At 47.7% G+C, this 18,765-nt stretch overlaps 1 protein-coding gene across 3 annotated transcripts; it reads left to right on the top strand.

The window, feature by feature from the left end:
• The first annotated feature begins 10,014 nt into the window (after window positions 1-10,014).
• TNFSF12 (TNF superfamily member 12) lies at window positions 10,015-18,744 on the top strand. 3 transcript variants are annotated; one of them, XM_024564872.4, is made up of 7 exons: window positions 10,016-10,291; window positions 10,448-10,498; window positions 11,022-11,097; window positions 11,862-11,915; window positions 12,001-12,036; window positions 17,666-17,790; window positions 17,972-18,744. In XM_024564872.4, the coding sequence occupies exons 1-7, from the start codon at window positions 10,133-10,135 to the stop codon at window positions 18,221-18,223; spliced, it is 753 nt and encodes a 250-aa protein (XP_024420640.1). In that variant the 5' UTR covers window positions 10,016-10,132; the 3' UTR covers window positions 18,224-18,744. The 3 variants fall into 3 exon arrangements, with proteins under 3 accessions (XP_045055066.1, XP_024420640.1, XP_024420641.1); XM_024564873.4 differs by having other exon boundaries at window positions 10,035-10,291; window positions 10,451-10,498; XM_045199131.3 differs by lacking the exon at window positions 12,001-12,036 and having other exon boundaries at window positions 10,015-10,291.
• The last annotated feature ends 21 nt before the right edge of the window (window positions 18,745-18,765 follow it).

Raw genomic sequence — 18,765 nt, 5'->3', positions numbered from 1 at the left:
TGCCATTGTCTGGAGACATTTTTACTTGTCACAATTGTGTGTGTGTGTGTGTGTGTGTGTGTGTGTGTGTTGGGGGCGGGGGGCATGCTACAAGCATCTAGCAGGGAAAGGCTATAAATACCGTACAATGCACAGGACAGCCCCCACAGCAAATCACCAGGTCCAGACAGTCAGTGGTGCTGGGGTTGAGAAACCCTGGTCTAGTGGAGGGAAAAGCCAATGCAAGGACCTGCAGCAGATACGTGCTTGGTGCTCACAGAATTGCTCGGAGCCTAGCGGTTGGAGGGCGGGACTAGGAGCCAGGGTAGGAGGGGGAGGCACTGAGAACTTTGGCCTCATTCCAGTGTCGTGAGGTAAGGAGCCACTGCAGCATTTGAAGCGGAGGAGTGACGTTGTCTCACTGAATGTCCTAGAGGCTCTGTGGGGCTGCGGCACTGGGAGCAGCAGGCTGAGGGACGGGAGTGGCAGAGTAGAAGCTGGAGCCGCAGGGGACCAATGCAGTGACCCCAAGAGCCAATTTGGCCTCCTGTTCAGACTTTCTTCTCTCCCCATAAAGCTCTGACCCTGTTCTTCTCCTTCGCTCTCAGCTGGTGACCTTGTGTCAGACTTCAGAGCAAAAGTAGCGGCTGTCAGATGAGACTCCCACTTCACACCACCACCTCTTGAGCCTTCCTTTCTAAGCTGATGGTGAGGGCCCAGGATCCCCGCTTTTGGCCCTTCCCTTCTACACTCAGGCGTGCTCTGGTATCTCCCATGTGAAAACCAAACAAATCAAATAGACAAAACTGTTCCGCAACACCGGAAACTCAGGATGAGGGTCACCACTGAGTGCCAACTGCCTGAACTATTGAATTCCTTTATTATGAAAAACCCTAGGGGATCCCATCACCTCGCTGTATGAATTCTTATAATGAACATGCATTTTTGTTCAAATGAAACAGAAAGGGAAAATTAAAAACATTTCACAAAAGTGACACCCTGACTGCTGTGGCTCCATTGGTTGGGCGTTGTCCCCCAAAGCGAAAGGTCGCCGGTTCGATTCCCTGTCAGGGCACATGCCTGGGTTGTGGGGTTGGTTCCCATTTGAGGTGCTTACAAGAGGCAGAGAAGCAACCAATCGATGTTTCTCTCCCTGTCCTTCTCCTTCCCTTACCCTCCCTCTAAAAATAAATAACTAAAATATATATTTTTTAAAGATTAAATGCTGTCAGGGAGGGGGAGAATTCCTGCCTCTGCCCTTCTTTAGTTCTTGTGGTGGGACTGATAATAAAATAATAAAATTGACACAAGACTAGATTACAAGGAGAGTACCAACTTCGTACGCGCACACGGGAAAGTCAGAGTGCTCAGGTCACAAAATGAGACAAAGAAATGGTGGAACTAGGCACCTTTTTATACTTTTTAGGCAAAGAAAATGTATTTGTGAGAAACTAACAGAACAAACTAACGTGCTCACTCAAAGGAATCTAAGCGAGGTTTGAGCTTCGGTAGTAAATTAGTAAAAGCCGTACAAGGTTTGTTTATACAGGCTTTTCAACTCGGATTTTATAACTCTGGTGAAAAAAGGTATCTCTCTCAGTGCTCGGGAGCAGCGAGGGCTCTAGCACATGGGGATTTATTTCCTGTGTTTAGAGACAAATGAGAGCTAGACAGCTAGTGCTCTTCTCAAGTGATTTTAATTTGAAATAACCACTATGCCAGTGTGAAATATCCTGGGGTGGCCTGCCTGGGACCAGACAACGCCCTCACATCATCCCTGGGGTCCCCCTTCAACTAACCCCCGCACACCCACACATCCCTCACAGCCCAACTTCACCTTACCCACTGCAGTCTGGTTTCTGCTCCCCCATGTCCAGGGAAACTGCTAATCTCCTTGTTAAATCAGCACAGCTGGCTCCTCCCTGCTCCCTGCTCCCTGCTCCCCGCGGGGAAACCTCTGAGATTGGATAAAAAGTAAAATGATAGACACATACTTCTTTTATATAGGTGGGTACGGGGTAGTTAACAGTCAACAATTAACTCCATAACAATGAAGGGTTTTGTGGTCTTTGCTCTGGTGCTCTTGTGCGGTGTCTGCGTTTTGAGGGGTCTGGAAGGAGGAGGTTCCTCAGACATTCTGAAGGTGTGTGATCGTAGATGCACAAAGACAATAGACAGGCTCATTTAAGGGAAAGACTGACTAATGAAGGAAGATTCTAGCCTAGGACATGACTTCCTGCCGTAAACTGTTTTTAGTTACTAAGTTTTTGTTTCAGACCATCCTCCGTGGTTAGTTTAGGTCTCTGAGTTTGTGAGGCCACCACGCAGACCTCCCTGAGCTTGTCAGGTTTAGCATGTGGCCCCTTTTCATCCACAATATGTGTATCTGTATGTGTTTGTGTGTGTGTGTGTATTTATGTATGGGAGAAACTCCCAGAAACTTGGTTCTTCTTGATGATGCAGTAAAAAATCATAGATCAGCAAATCTATTAGCATGCAAGCCGGGTTTATTGGTGATCTGTTCTCATGGAAGAGAAGGGGCCTTGTCAAGGTGGGGTGTGAAGGGCATAGGTTCAGGGCAAAGCAGGGTAAAGGCAGCAAAAGTAAGGGTGGCCAAAGGCCGGGGTGGCAAGCATGCGCCTGGGTGGCCAGAGGCCAGGTGGCCTGAGAGCCAAGAGCAAGGGTCCTTTGTTCTGAGGATTTTTATCATTGGTGGGGTGGGGGTGAAGAAGTTACATATTGATTGACAGGTAAAGGTGGTGTCAGCTTTCCTGGGGGGACGTGACTACCCAAACTTACATATGTGGCGGGGTCTGTTAGCCCAAATCCTTATCTTGCTCCAGACTCCATTTGTTCATTTGTAAGACAGATGCTTGCCAGGAGGCAGTTAATTAAAGTTGGGTAGTTACCCAAAGTTAGTTATGGGCTCTTTCTGTAAGCATTAGGGACTCCCTCATAAAACAGATAGTAACCAGAGGTAGGCAACTAACCAAAGCTGTTTTACGGGCCTGTTCCTTTGGGCACTGTGGACCCCCTCCTCTTCCCCCTTCCAGGCCTTGGGATGCAACACAATTTCAGAGGCCTTCTTTCCCAGAGAGTGGGAACGATACATAGAATTTCAAGGCCTGCCCTCCTCCCGTGTGAGCACGGTGCTTCTTGTGATATTGGAACACCTGGCAATGTTATCGGACCAGGCTCAGGGCTGCTGAGTTAGTGGGTCACACGTCTCCTTCCTCCGCCCTGCCTTGATTTTGCTACCTATCCTACCTAACGTGTGTGTATGTGTGTGTGTGCATTAATGTATATGTGAAGAGAAAGATAAAGGAAATGTGGAAAAATGTTTAACCATCAGTGAGTACAGGGGAAAGGTCTTACGGTATTCACTGTACCATACTCGCAACTTTTTTGCAGTTTTAAAATTGTTCAAAATGAAAGCCATAAATGTTCCCAATGCAAAATACATTGGAGTGAATTCAATGATCAATTATGGAATTTCTATTTCAACTTTACTTGTGATACTGAATTTGGTAAAATAACAAATGAACCAACTTAAAGATAGTACATTATCTCCCTAAAATAACTAATGAAGGAAACTAGGAGTCAGAGTGGTAAGAGGCCAAGAAAAGAAGGTTTCAAAATAAGAGTGGGAAACGGCAGAGATGCTGCACAGAAGCCAGATGAGGGCTGAGGGTTATCTGCCGGATGGAGGAAAACGAGGCCTTTGGGGGAGCAGCGCCTAACAACGTCAGTGGGGAGTGGGAGATGAGGGTGGAAGAGTCATCGGTGGATGGACGGTTGTGAAAGCCTGGGGAAGGGTGGGGACCGTGGGTAAGGGTTGAAAGAAAGGGGTCGAAGCTTTGAGGAATTCAGATGTTTATTAATTGATTGAAGTTAAATAGACTTTACGAATTGTGACCAAAAGTGTGTGTGGTGATGGCTTGGTACCAACTCAGAGGCTTTGCCTGGGGCTGTCCAGGTTTTACTGTTCAAGTCTCTTATCCTGGGAACCTACTCAGTCCTGGGCAAACCAGTAAGTATTCACCGGTCACTGCTGGCCTAGGCGGTTAAATTATGTTTATTCATTCAACAAACTTTTGCTGGCACGGGAAATGTGGTGGCTGGCAAAGCGCGCACTGTCCTTGCCCTTACAGACCGCGTGAAATGCCTTCTTTGCATTTAAGTGATAATGATCCAGCTGGGTCCGCAAGCACAGCCTCAGAAACTTTATTTCCCTCGTTGTAATGGTAGAAAGTGTGAGAAGAAAGGCGCAATAAGGCAGAGAAAAAAATCGTACTGGCAGATTTCCTTTCAGTATTTTTCCTACACATTTCCTAAGTCACTTCCGATCAGCGTCTAAAAAATGCAAGTTAATTTTAATTTTGGCTGCAAACCAAGAACAAAAAAAAAAGGTTAAGTGTATTGAATTAATTTTTCAAGCCAAAGTTAAAGGTTCTGAGGATGATCTGCTGTCTCCAAAGGCCCAATCCCTGTTTTTTTCCATTAGCAGGTGTGATCGCAGGTCAGGCCTAGGTGGGGACCACGATTTTCCCTGTCCTCAGCAAGGCTCCCTGCTTTGTGATTCCCCCCACAAATTAAAATGCTGGATTCACTTGATAACACATCAAGTAGAACAGAGGAGATTGTGATAAAAAACAACAGTACCTCACCCCTTCCCATCCTGTTGCAGCCGCCCTTCCCCCACAACCTAGAGGCACCCCCTTTAACTGTTTCTGGTTTCAGTTCTGGAAATTACTTCCAAAATCCTAGCTGAAATGCTCATACTTGTATTCCTTTATATATCAGCTTTAGCGAACATTGGCTTTCCAACGTAAAACATGAGGCATTTAACACACACTGCCTCTCCTCTTCCCGATGATGACTATTTATATAAGTACTTTTGTTTTTATATTCATTATTTGGGTTATGTAAGTAAACCTCTATTGTTCTGTGTAGTTTTGTCAGTGCCTCCCAGGAGAGAGGCCAGTTTGCAACGCCTCTTTTTCTCCACATTTCCACATGCAGCTCAGCCTTGCATTTACAAAGATTTTGAGTATTTACAATCTCTTCTGTAACCACAACCAAGTCCTCCGTATTTCTTGACAGGTTGATTCTAAAAGTTGAAACCCAGTGAACAGCACTTACATTATGATGGCAAATTGGGTATCGGGCAAGGCCAGACAAAACAATGGGCAGGGTCACAGTTTCTCTTCTTTTTTCTTTTTAAAAAGAATTTACTTATTTATTTATAGAGAGAGGGGAAGGGAAGGAGAAAGAGAAGGCAAGAGGCATCAATGTGTGGTTGCCTCTCAAACACCCCTCACTAGGGACCTGGTGCACAACCCAGGCATGTGCCCTGACTGGGAATCGAACCAGTGACCATTTGGTTTGCAGCCTGCACTCAGTCTACTGAGCTACACCCGCCAGTGCTCTTTTCTATGTATTCAGTCCCACCATCCAGGAGAACGTTTCAAGCATTGAGGTCATTAATTGATACTGTATCAATTAAATACAATCACGTGGTGTAACACCTTCACTTTCATTTAAACCAAGAGATATTTCTTCGGTTTTGGAGTTTTCCTAGAGATTCAAATTGCTTTTCTTTCTTCTTGTACTCTTTACTTATATCTTCATATCTTTATATCTTCATCTTCAAGTTGTCATTCATACCATTTATGAATTACAAGCCCCGCTTTGCCTCTGCCTCCAATCAGAGCTCTTCACTTCCTAAGCTTGCTTCACCATTGTCGTCCTGACATCCCGCTCAATGGTCTGAGTTAGAGCAACTGTTTCCTGTATATTAGTTTGACATCTTTCTGGTTTCTTCCCATATTTTCTGGAATGCATCCCCACTTTTCTAGAAAGAAAGGGTGTGTGTAGGCCAGCTTCATGTGTCAGAACATGTCTTTAACCTACCCTTTCTTTGGGATAGTTTTACTAAATATAGAATTCTAGGTGGAAATCTTTTCTCTCAAAACTGTGCAGGCATTTTTTCCATTCTGTCATCTAAGATTCGGAGTTGTTGATAAAACAAAGTATGTACTCATTTTGATTCTTTTTTTTAAAGATTGTATTTATTAATTTTTAAAGACAGGGGAAGAGAAGAAAAAAGAGGGATAGAAACATCAATGTGTGGTTGCCTCTCACGTGGCCCCCTACTGGGGACCTGGCCTGCAACCCAGGCATGTGCCCTAGACTGGGAATTGAACCAGCAACCCTCTGGTTTGCAGGCCCGTGCTCAATCCACTGAGCTATGCCAGCCAGGATCCTGTATTGATGTTCTAAAAATTTCATGGGGAAGAATCTAGATATGGATGATTTTTTTAATTCATTATTTGGAATACACAATAAACCCTTTTAGAATGAAGACATGTCTTTCAGTTCTGGAAATCACTGATTTGTTTCTAAGATATTTTCCTCTTCTCCACTTTTGTCACATTTATGTTCTGTGGTTCCTGATGACCATCTGGTCTTTCTGGATCGGTCCTGGGTTTGTTATCTTTTCCCCCTGGTTTCTCTCTTTTCATATTTTTGCTCTATGCTTTTAGAGATTTCCCCCCTCAATTCTATGTCTTAATCCTTTGAGTATTTTATTTTTGCAACCACATTTTTGGACTTTGAGGAATATTTTTTTCTCTAAATTGTTTTTTTCATATAGCATGCAGTTCTTGTTGTATGGGTGTTTTGTCTTCTTGAATCTCTAAGTATATTAGGGAGCTCTCTTTGTACTCTGAATTAACTCCGTTACCTTCAGTGTCAGGTTTTCTGTTTGTTTCTTTATTTTGGTCTTTCTTTGCATGCTGCTGGTCTTCCTCATATGCATGGTGATCTTTGATAATATTTAATAAAGAACTACCTCTCTGGCTGGTGTGGCTCAGTGGAGTGAGGGCTGGCCTGTGAACCCAAAGGTCACTGGTTCCATTACCAGTGAGGACACATGCCTGGGTTGTGGGCCAGGTCCCCGGTGGGGGGCGCATGAGGGGGAACCACACACTGATGTTTCTCTCCCTCTCTTTCTCCCTGTCTTCCCCTCTCTAAAAATCAATCAATAAATTATTTTTTAAAAATGCCAATGACTACTATCCATTTGTCCATTCATTTATTCATTCATTGACTCATTTAAGAAATATTTAATGAGCTCTTTCTGCCAGCCAGGGGCCTGTGGAGGCCTGTTGGGAGGGAACAAGACTTCTAAGACAACAAATATGTCTGTCTGAAAGGCTGTTCCAAGGCCATTTTTGCTGACTATCAGTAGGGTCTGGAGTCTGGGGGAGCACACAGCTCTTCTGAAATTTTAAGGTGTTTACTGTCGAGATGACACTGAATTCTATCTAGGCAAGTGATGTGCTTATGTGTACAAGGAAAAGAACAACACGGTGACTCCTGGTGACAAACTGAACAAAACCAGAGTGACCTGGGTTAAGGGAACTCGTGCTCATGGAAACAGTGGATGGTTCCTGCCAAATTCTGAAGCAACCTTCCTGTTAAGGCCATTGGACCTGGAATCCGTGTAATGCTGTACCCCTCAAAGATTTATGTTTATTGAAAAGCAAATAAATAAAAGTGGATTCGTAAAAAAATATATATAAGGAAGAAAGAAAGATTTATTAAGTGCTCCCTGTTTTCCAGACACTGCACTAGGCACAGAGTATAAACAGAGGAAAAGACAGATTAGTCTCCGTCCCCTTGGAGCTTTCAGTTCAATCAACTACCAAGGGTTTGTTAGGCATCTGTTACGTGCAAGGCACCGCAGTAGGCTGAGAACTGAAGCCTATGTGCACTCGCACAAGTCACATCTACATTAGCATGACTATTCCACGGTCTTCATTGGCACAGCTATTATTCTGAAGCTTTTACATTTAAGATGAATATTGAAAATTAACTTTATCCTTTATTCCAGGAACTTCCTGAAAGACCCAACAGCTCTTCAACAGACAGCATCAACTGACAGTTGCACCATAAGACTGAATCCTTCACCTCAAAACTTTCATTTTTCTGTGTTCATTCTAAATGACTACACAATAACCCGTAAGCAACCCTAAACAACTCCTGTTCAGGCACTCCTACCCCAGAATGGAAAGACCCGCCTCTTTTTTTTTTTTATTTAGAGTTTATATTCAGTATTACTTTGCATTAGTTTTAGGCGTATAGCATAGTGATGGAAAGACCTGTCTTAAACCAAACTTCCAAGTCTCCATAAATGTGGCCTTGCCCATCTCCCTGTGAGGCGTCGTCAGACTGTTAAGGGGTAAGTAATACACTTCGTTTTATCAACCAGTTGTTCTAGTGCTGTTTGCGGAGCCCAGATCTGATGAGGTGCTGACAATATAGTAATAAATAATGTCGTCATAGGGTTTACATTCTAGAGACAGACAATAAGCACATAAACCAAGAAATATGTAATTTTACATTTTACAGTGAGGTTGGGTAGACAGCAGCCAAATAGATCATTATCAAGTGTGACAACTAAGAAAGAAATAAAGGGTACCAGAACAGGGCAGTTAAGATCCTCATTAGCAAAGAGGATCTGCCCTGGTGGGTTAGCTCCGGTTTGGTTGGAGTGTCCTCCCAATCATGTGCCAAGGCTGCGGTGATGGGAGCAACCCAGTCACTGCATGAAGAAGTGGAGCAACAAAGCCATGTTTCTCTCTCTCTCTCTCTTTCTCTCCCCCCCTTCATCTCGCTCTAAAATCAATCAATAAAAAATTATTTAAAAAAATTTATTTATTTTTATTTTTAGACAAAGGGGAAGGGAAGGAGAAAGAGGGGGAGAGAAACATCAATGTGTGGTTGCCTCTAGCGTGCCCCATACTGGGGACCTGACCCGCAACCCAGGCATGTGCCCCGACTGGGAATTGAACCATCAACCGTTTGTTTTGCAGGCTGGAGTTCAATATACTGAGCCACACCAGCCAGGGCTAAGTAAAAAAATTTTTTAAAAGAAAGAAAAGATCTGAAAAACTCTCCCAAATGACTTCACCTGTGGGTGGAGGTGGCCTGAGTGTTTCAAGGAGAATAACAGGTTCTTGAGACCCTAAAGCAGGAAAGCAGTTAAGCAGGTTCCAGAACAGAAAGGGAACCAGCAAGAGCGGAGTGTAGAGGGGAGAGGGCAGGACTGAGCAGACGCATAGGGCAGGCGGCTTCCACATATTTACTCAGAACCATTGCTTTACCCTGTTTAATTATCTCTCTTGCACCAGAATTGTTTTCACTTTCTGCAAATGTGCAGACGTGAACAGCACGGGTTAAATGAACTTGTGAGAGCCTTACTGTTTACAAGTGTTTCCATGGCAAAAAAAAAGGGTCCAGCTTTTACTAAGTTCGTTTATAGAGCTCATGTAGCTCCACCTTGAGCTCACGTAAGCCCTATTATTAGCTGAAGGGGCCCTTGTGTTTCCAGGTAAGAGCCTTTGGAGAACACACTGGGGTTTAGCAGTGGCGGTGGCGAGGAGGAATCTGGCATTCTTAGAGAAGTTTAATCAATCAAACTGCCAGCCGCTGAAGTTGAAATCAACTACCAACTGATTTGCAGAAAGAAGTAAAAACACGACCCATGTTAATGACGTCCTCGGGCTCCTTCCCAGTTACTTGCAGGACAGCACTGTCTTTAGGTGCAGCTGATAAAGTCCGAATGTGCCTTGGTCCTCACCATGTTGACTGAGGGAATAATAAGATCAGCCACACACCGCTTAGTTACGTTGGTCTGGGAGCCCTAAATTAATCATTCTGATTGGGCAGGACTAGATCGCAGGAGTTGCAGGGGTCTCGCAGCCTGACCACCCGCGCACGATCTTGGGTGGAATTTCTGCTTATTTCTGCCTTTACTCTCTCTCTGGCTGTCTGCGTGGAGAGCCCCTGGCTGCACACTCAAAGGTCGCCCCTGCTTTTACACGCCCAGGCGATGTGTGCCTCTTCGCAGGGAATCGCTCTGTGCTGACACACGGGAGGCGCGCACGCTGCTCGGTGCACAGCGCTCCACGGGTTCTGAGTTTAATCACACAAACAGTGTCCGGCTTCCTGTCCTCATCCCCGCCCTCCCGCCTGGTTTCCCTTGCCCCTCCCTCTCCCCAGCCCGATCCGCCCGCCGGCTCCCCCTCCCCCGATCCCTCGGGTCCCGGGATGGGGGGGCGGTGAGGCAGGCACAGCCCCCGCCCCCATGGCTGCCCGTCGGAGCCAGAGGCAGAGGGAGCGCAGGGGGGAGCCGGGCACCGCCCTGCTGGCCCCACTCATGCTGGGCCTGGGCCTGGTGCTGGCCTGCCTTGGCCTCCTGCTGGCCGTGGTCAGCCTGGGGAGCCGAGCATCGTGGTCTGCCCAGGTGAGGCCCTGCTGCACACCCCTCCCTGGGTAGAGTAGGAACAAGTCTTCGGAGCAGCTGATGAGGCTGGGTGGACTGAGGGCAAGGGGCCAGGAAGATGGGTGGAGGGTGAGATGTCAGGTGGAGAAGGACAGGGTGACACTACCTCCTTCCCAGCAGGAGCCTTCCCAGCGGGAGCTGGTGGCAGAAGAGGACCAGGACCCTCTGGTGAGTTGGTGTGGATGCTTGACTGCAGGCTGCTGGGCTTGTGAAGTGTGTGTGAGCTGAGGATGCAGGGAGTGCCCTGGCTGTGTTAGCCATTCGTAGGAGAGAGAGAGAGGGTGACAACTGTGTGTAAGGGGTTGTGTCACCTGAGTACCAAGTGTTATTGGCTGAGAGTGAAGTGGGAGTGTGAGATTTCGTAGCCTGCTGTGGAAGAGGGATGCTGGTTGTGTATGCAGGGTGTGTGCCCACTGTGCATTCTGACTGGGTGTGGGTGTGTGTGCAATGTGCCAATTGCGTGCAGGGTCTGTGCTGGTTGTGGGGTGGGGAAGTGTGACTCGTCTCTGGAAAGGGTGAGGGCTGAGACCTGACCCCAGGAACTTGGCCTCAGACACACTTGGCTGGGGGCTCCATCCCCTAAGACTTCTGTGCCTGTCTTGGCTCTCCTAATGGCGCCTGTCAGTCTCAGTTCATGTTTTTGGGAATCCCTGGTGAGACTCTGACTTAGCCCTGCCCTCAATTCCCCTAGGAACTGAGTCCCCTGTCAGAGGAGAGCCAGGATCCCGGGCCTTTCCTGAAACAATTGGTTCGGCGTCGCAGAAGTGGTGAGCATCCCTTTATCCCGACCTTAGGGACATAGGGGCTGGTCTGTGGTGGCTTCTGGATTCATTATTGCTTTTGTTCATTATAATAGCCCCATGAAGTGGGCAGAGAAAAAACCATTATCCTCACTTATGGATGGAGAAACTGAGACACAGAGAATAAAGGGGGGTGGTTCAGAGCCAGGATGTAGGCAAGGTGGGGGAGTCAGAGACCTGGGCCCCAATAAGCAAAGAAGCTTATGAATGGGATAACCGTGTGACCATATACCCAGGCATATGAAGGTCTGTCTGGGCTTACACCTGTTATCTCAGTGTGCTTGTTATTATTATTATTATTAAAAATTTTATTTATTTTTAGGAAGGGAGGGAGAGAGAAAGCGAGAGAATGTGTGAGAGAAACATCTATTGGTTGCCTCTCCAGCACCCCCAACTGAGGGCCTGTCCCGCCACCCAGTCATGTGCCCTGACCAGGAATTGAACTGGTGACCTTTTGGTTTGCGGGACGACACCCAACCCACTGAGCCATAACCATCAGGGCTCAGTGTGGTTATTAATAACACCCCTTTTTCTCTCTGAAACGTCCCGAGTTGGGCAATAAATTATAGTCACTCATGTAGGAGGACAAGGCCTGAGGTTTTGAGGCCAGGAGTCTGGACGAGAATAAGGGTGCCAGGGTCCTTAGAGGGGACTGAGGCTGGGGGAGTAGTTCCTGGTCCCCCAGACATGTGGTGGCCTACTTTGCCCATCTGTGTTTCCTTGATTTTCAGCACCTAGAGACCGGAAAACACGGGCTCGAAGAGTGATTGCAGCCCACTATGAAGGTGGGTGATGGGTGAGCCGTGCCCAGGGAGGACGGGTGGCAGAGGGGCCGGGCAGGTCTCACCACCCCTTTCCTATGTTTTACAGTTCACCCACAGCTCGGACAGGACGGCATACAAGCGGGTGGGTGAGACCCTATCTCCACCTCTGAGCTTTTCCCTGACCCCCACAGCACTGGCCTCCTGGAAAAGGGGTCCCTCAAAACCTTGACCACCCTCATCCCTGCCTTCAGCCTCAGAACCTTGGAATCCAGTCCAGGAAAGTCCTAGGGGTTCAGCTCCCTCAGCTCCCAAACTTGGACTTTCTCTGTGACGGAGGCATGGGACTCCAGGGAGACCCCTTCCCCACCCAGAACCTAGGCACATTCCCCCACCAAACCACCAGCCCGGCTTCTCCTTCAGCCCTCACTCTTCTCCAAGAAGCACCTTTGATTTTTTTTCTTCTTTTCCCTCCATATACTCTGAATCTTCATGCACTGGCCATTTTTCTCAAAATGCTTCTGATCTCTGCTCTTCTTTTCCATCCCCACCCCACCCCACCTCAGCACCACCACATTGGAACCTGAAACTCAATCTCTAATCCTTTCCCCACTCCAGATTCTCCCACCCTCTACCCTGTCCCACCTGTGCTGCCAAGTGAAGCCCCCCAAACCTCATTTTCATTATTCCATTGCTTCTCTGCTTGGCTTCCAGGCTGTCATGGTCCCAACTTCCTTTCCCTGCACATCCTTATGCACGCTCCACACTTGTTGGGCTGGCTCCCCTCCCCCACCAATGTGCCTCTTCTGGACTTTGCACATACTGTTCCCTGACCTGGAATGCCCTTCCATGTGACAGGCCAGGAGGCAAGACATGAAGGTGACTTGGTCGAGGAGGTTGGCAACTGAGATGGAGAGAAGTAGATAGATTCAGAATGTGGCTTGAAGACAGGGCCTGCTTGTGGGTTGGATATGTAGGATAAGGGAAAAGGAAGAATCAGAAATGACTTCTAGATTTTTAAGTTGGGCATCTTTGGGAATAATTATGCTGTTTGCTAAAATAGGGTATCCCAGGGAAGAAATGGGTAGAGAGGTGTGTAAATTAATAATTAAATTTGAGATCTTATTATAAACAAGTGGATAGGTAATAATAAAAAGTGAGCTCCACAGATAGATGTCTGGCCACAGTAGACAAGCTCAGGCTAGGTCAGAACTAATAAAGTCAGGAGTCATCCTCGTCTGGATGGTGTTTAAAGCTATAGGACCGGATGAAACACCAGTGGAAAGAAGGGCCCCACCAGTGAAGCCCTGAGGCCCTTGGGCACCTAGAAGTGGAGCACAGGAGGAGAACCCGTGAGAGGCTGAGAAGCAGCCAGAGGGAGGAGAAGGAACCCGGGGAGGGTAGTGTCATGGAACCTAAGATAAGACCCAGTTTCAAGAAGGATGTGGCTGTCTGTGTTGAATGCAGCTGACAGGTCACATGAGATGAGAACAGAGAAATGACTGCTGGGTTTACTAACATTAAAAGTCAACTGGTGACCTTGACAAGGGTCATTTCTGTGGCATATATTAGGATGGAAGTCAGCACGGACTGGGTTAAGGGAAAATCTGAAATAGGAATTGGAGACAGTGACCATCCTTTCCAGATGTTTCTCCGTAAACGGAGCAGAAAAATGGACTAGTAGGAAGAGGGGGATGTGGACCAAGGAAAAGTTCAATCCTTCTAGTGATGAGGAATACTACGTGAATCGTAGCTAACATTTATTGAGTGCACAGTCTCAGTCCTAACAGGAAGGTATGCTGATCATTGCGTAGATGGAGGTTACTGAGCTCGTCTGAGTCATGATGGTGCTAAGCGGTGGAGCTGGGATTTGGACCCAGCTCGAGTGTGCTTGTGCAGTGGACGTGGTTTCTGTGAGCAAGCACGGTTGGAAACGGGGTTGAAGGGAAGAGGCTGAGAAGACTCTCAGGGAGGAGTGGCAGGGGCCAGACTAGAAGGGACATGGGTGGCAAGGTTGCTAGGAGCTGGTAGTGATGGGTAAATAAAGTTGGTGAAGGAGAAGGAGGCATGGTACGTGGTGGGAGGTAGAACTATGAGCTCAATGTGGAATGCAGACAACAAAGCAAGTTTGGGGGTGGTGCAAGCTCAGTTTTGACCGAGATGAGTTTGAGGTGCCTGGGGCTATTTAGGTGGATGCAGTTGGCAGGGTGAGAAGGGGCAGGGCTGCATCAGAGCCTGCAGGGTAAAGGCCTCGGTAACCCATAGGTGAGGATGAAAATGCCTAGAGAGCATGACATTTTCCTTGAGAGAGTAATAAGGATGGGGCCCTGGGCTCACAGTGTGAGTGATTGAGGAGGGCAGCTGCTGACTCTGTAGAACCGGCCAGTGAGGTCCAGGAGAGTGGCCGGTGGACCCCCAGCAGAGAGCTGTCGGCCTGTGCACCTCCTTCCCTCGATCTTCCCACCCGTGTTTGCTGGCTACCCACTCAGAGCAGGCCAAGGCCAAGGTGCAAGGATACAGTGGTAAACAGAACTATTGTCCCTGCCTTTTTTGGGGACTCAGACCCCAAACTGCCACATACATACATAAACCAGATGAGTTCCCATGTTGGTGACTGCTTCACTAGGAAACAGGGCAATGTGGTGAAGAGAGAGAGGAAGGCTAGGGGAAGAGAGAGAAACATCGATTGGTTGCCTCCCTTACGCACCCCAGCTGAGAACACGGGATCAAACCCACAACCTAGGTAGGTGCCCTGACCGGAACGGAATCTGCAACCTTTGGTGTATGGCAGGGCTGGGTCTGGCTATTTTAAACTAGGTGACCTGGGAAGGCCTGTCAGACCAGTTGATACTTGACTGACAGAAGATGCCAGGCAGGGCAGAGTGTTCTGAGAAGAGGGAAAAACAATACAAGCCCTGCGGGGACGAGGAACTTCGTTCTCAGCAGGAACTGAAAGAAGGGCAGAGTGGGCAGACTCTTGTGAATTGGAGGCGTGTGAGAGATCCGAGTGGAGAGATGGACGGGGCGGCTGTGGGGACCTGGGAAGCCACTTGAGGTCCTGTTCTGTCATTTTATTATTTATCTTCTTTGCAATCTCCTATTATCCTAGCTCTAGATTATTTTTTGTAACAGCTTTAGTGAGATAGAGCTGTTTTCACATACCATAGAACTCACCTATTTAAAGTGTACAATTAAGTGGTTTTTAGTGTATTCACACAGTTGTGTGACCATCATGACAGTAACTTTAGAACATTTTCAACTCCTCAAAAAGAAACCCTGTACCCTGTAACCATTATCCCCTATTTCTCCGACCCCCTCCGCCTCCTAGCCCTAAGCAACCATTCATCTACTTTCTGTCTCTCTATATTTGTTTATTTGGACATTTCCTAGAAACCATATACTGTGTTGTCCTCTGTGACTGAAAGCACGTAGCGTAGCCTTCTCACAGTTCATGGCATTTCTTTTTTTTTTTTTTTTTTTTTTTTTTTAATATATTTATTGATTATGCTATTACAGTTGTCCCATTTCCCCCCCCACTCCACTCCATCCTGCCCACCCCCCTCCCTCCCACATTCCCCCCCCCATAGTTCATGTCCATGGGTCATACTTATAAGTTCTTTGGCTTCTACATTTCCTACACTATTTTTACCCTCCCCCTGTCTATTTTCCACCTATCATCTATGCTACTTATTCTCTGTACCTTTACCCCCCTCTCCCCCTCCCACTCTCTTATTGACAACCCTCATGTTCTAGTTGTTTGCCTAGTTTGCTCTCGTTTTTGTTTTATGTGTGGTCGTTAATAACTGTGAGTTTGGTGTCATTTTTACTGTTCCTATTTTTGATCTTTTTCTTAGGTAACTCCCTTTAACATTTCATATAATAAGGGCTTGGTGATGATGAGCCTCTTCAACTTGACCTTATCTGAGAAGCACTTTATCCTCCCTTCCATTCTAAATGATAGCTTTGCTGGATATAGTAATCTTGGACGTAGGTCCTTGCGTTTAATCTTGGGTAATGTAATTATGATGTGTCTTGTTGTGTTCCTCCTTGGGTCCAGCTTCTTTGGGACTCTCTGAGCTTCCTGGACTTCCCGGAAGTCTATTTCCTTTGCCAGATCGGGGAAGTTCTCCATTATTTGTTCAAATAAGTTTTCAATTTTTTGTTCTTCCTCTTCTCCTTCTGGCACCCCTATAATTAGGATGTTGGAACGTTTCAAGGTGTCCTGGAGGTTCCTAAGCCTCTCCTCATTTTTCCAAGTTCTTGTTTCTTCATTCTTTTCTGGTTGAATGTTTGTTTCTTCCTTCTGGTCCATACCATTGATTTGAGTCCCAGTTTCCTTCTCATCACTATTGGTTCCCTGTACATTTTCCTTTGTTTCTGTTAGCATAGGCTTCATTTTTTCATCTGTTTTTCGAATAGATTCAACCAAGTCTGTGAGCATATTGATAACCAGTGCTTTGAACTGTGCATCCGATAGGTTGGCTATCTCTTCGTCGCTTAGTTGTATTTTTTCTGGAGCTTTGAAGTGTTCTGTCATTTGGGCCATTTTTTTTTGTTTGTTTGTCTTGGCGCGTCTGTTACTTTAAGGGGCGGAGCCTTAGGTGTTCACCGCGGCGGGGTAATGCTGGTCGCTGCGCTGTGATGCTGTACGTGGGGGCGGGGCCGAGAGGGAGCAATGGCGCCTGCTCCACTCTCCACCAGATTTCAATCTTTCAGTCCGCTACCCACAATCAAACTGGGCCCCTCTGGTGCTGGTTCCCGAGTAAGTGGGCCTGTGCACACTCTAGGCCCCTGTGGGTCTCTCCAACAACCTCTCCTGTGAGGCTGGGAGTCTCTCCTGCTGCCCCAACCCCCAGGGGCGCTTTCAATCAGAGGTTTGAGGCTTTATTTCCCCGAGCTGGAGCCCTGGGTTTCGCAGCGGTCTGCTTCTCTGCCCGCCGTTCGTCCGGTTTATCTGTGGGCGAATGTGGTGCCGCAATGTGCTATCCGCCACTCTGCCTGCCCCACTCTCCGCCACTCTGAGTCCGGCCCTCTGGGTTTATCTGTGCAAATGTGGGACCGCAGGGTCTGCTAGTGCTCGGACTGCCTGCGCCATTTGTCCCACACTCCGCCAGTCTCAGTCCCGCCACAGCCACGCGAGTCCTCTCCACCCCAGTGCCGTCTCCGCCCCTCCTACCAGTCTGGATGAATGATTATTTTCTGTTTCCTTGGTGTTGGTCCCCCTTGCTGTTCGATTCTCTGTCAGTTCTGGTTGTGCGAGGAGGCGCAGTGTGTCTACCTACGCCGCCATCTTGGTTCTCCCATGGCATTTCTTTTTAAGGCTGAATAGTATGCCATTGTGTGGATGTAGGAGAATTTTCCTTACCCATTAACCAGTTGATGAACATTTGGGTACCATTTTATTATTTTATTTTAATATCCAAGTAATGTGGGATTCGAGTAATATATGTATGCATTCTGAAAGTAAAGGAAACAAACACTATAGACACAAAACATAAAAGCCCCCACACTTCTCCTTCAGTCCTACTCTTCTCCCCAGAAATGGCTGGTGACAACTTGCTGTGTGTGGTTCTGGTCACATATGTCGGACTTCTTTACATAACTTCCCATTACACTGTGGACTCCAAAGGCCATGGGTCCACCCTTGTCCTGGGCCATTTATATATCTTTCGGGTAAGGTGGGCCCTAAAAGTTTACAAACGAAATGAGTGTCTAGGGAATGTGTGAAAGCCCTGTGAAGGGACTTTCCCCTATCTTTGAACACCCACGTTCAGGTGTGGACGGGACGGTGAGTGGCTGGGAGGAGGCCAAAATCAACAGCTCCAACCCACTTCGCTATGACCGCCAGAGCAGGGGATTTATAGTCACCCGGGCTGGGCTCTACTACCTGTACTGTCAGGTAAGCCCCACCTGGCACTGTGGGTAAAGCAGAAACTGAGGGTGAAGGGTTTGGTTTAGAGGGTGGAGAGGAGGAGTTTGGGGTCTGGGCTGGAGAGGATATTTGGGTCTCTAAGGAAATATGAACTTGAGACGAGGGCAAGCAGTGGCCTGGACTCCACCACCCTCTCCCTGCCCCCCAGGTGCATTTTGATGAGGGAAAGGCTGTCTACCTGAAGCTGGACTTGCTAGTGGATGGCACGCTGGCCCTCCGATGCCTGGAAGAGTTCTCCGCCACCGCGGCGAGTTCCCCTGGGTCCCAGCTCCGTTTCTGCCAGGTGTCTGGGCTGTTGCCCCTGAGGCCAGGGTCCTCCTTGAGGATCCGTACCCTCCCTTGGGCCAATCTCAAGGCTGCCCCTTTCCTTACCTACTTTGGACTCTTCCAAGTTCACTGAGGGGCCCTGGCCTCATGATGGTTTTCCCAGGCCACTGGTTCCCCACAACTCTCTGAGCACCCCAGTCCCCTCTGCCCCACCCTGAGCTGCTCCTCCCCTCAGACCTGCCTCTCCCTGGGTAGGCTGCCAGGGCTTGTTCACGTGTTTTCCATGCCACATAAATATTCCTGTTCATCTCTGACAACTCTTCCCCCCCACTTGGTTTTCCACCTCACTCGCTCCCGAACCCGATCGCTGATGCCCCATTTGCGTCCTGACTCCCCACCCTGGCCACAGCCCTCTGGGACACTGTGTTTACTACACTCTGGGCGAGAATGGGTCCCCAGTACCCCTCGCAGGCACTAAGAGGGGCTGGATACCGGAGAGACTGGGACTAGGCCAGGAGTTCCCGACTGTGAGGGCTAAGAGTCCAAGCCAAGCTCCTCTCCCGAGAATGCCCTGTGGATTTTTAAAACAGATATTATTTTTATTATTATTGTGACAGAATGTAGATACGTGGAAATTAAAGAGAATAAGCCATGGCTGCTCTTTTTCATTTGGGG

This window comes from Desmodus rotundus, chromosome 9 (assembly GCF_022682495.2).
Source record: "Desmodus rotundus isolate HL8 chromosome 9, HLdesRot8A.1, whole genome shotgun sequence".
NCBI classification, from domain to species: domain Eukaryota; kingdom Metazoa; phylum Chordata; class Mammalia; order Chiroptera; family Phyllostomidae; genus Desmodus; species Desmodus rotundus.
Note: the sequence above shows the minus strand (reverse complement) of the source record. Positions and strands in the feature narration are given on the sequence as shown.

Bases quoted from the DNA above. Each gene is read 5' to 3' on its own strand.
- TNFSF12 (XM_024564872.4), top strand. From the start codon at position 10,133: ATGGCTGCCCGTCGGAGCCAGAGGCAGAGGGAGCGCAGGGGGGAGCCG. The intron at 10,292-10,447 runs GTGAGGCCCTGC...CCTCCTTCCCAG, and splicing joins GAGCATCGTGGTCTGCCCAG to CAGGAGCCTTCCCAGCGGGA. The intron at 12,037-17,665 runs GTGGGTGAGACC...ACCCACGTTCAG, and splicing joins ACAGGACGGCATACAAGCGG to GTGTGGACGGGACGGTGAGT.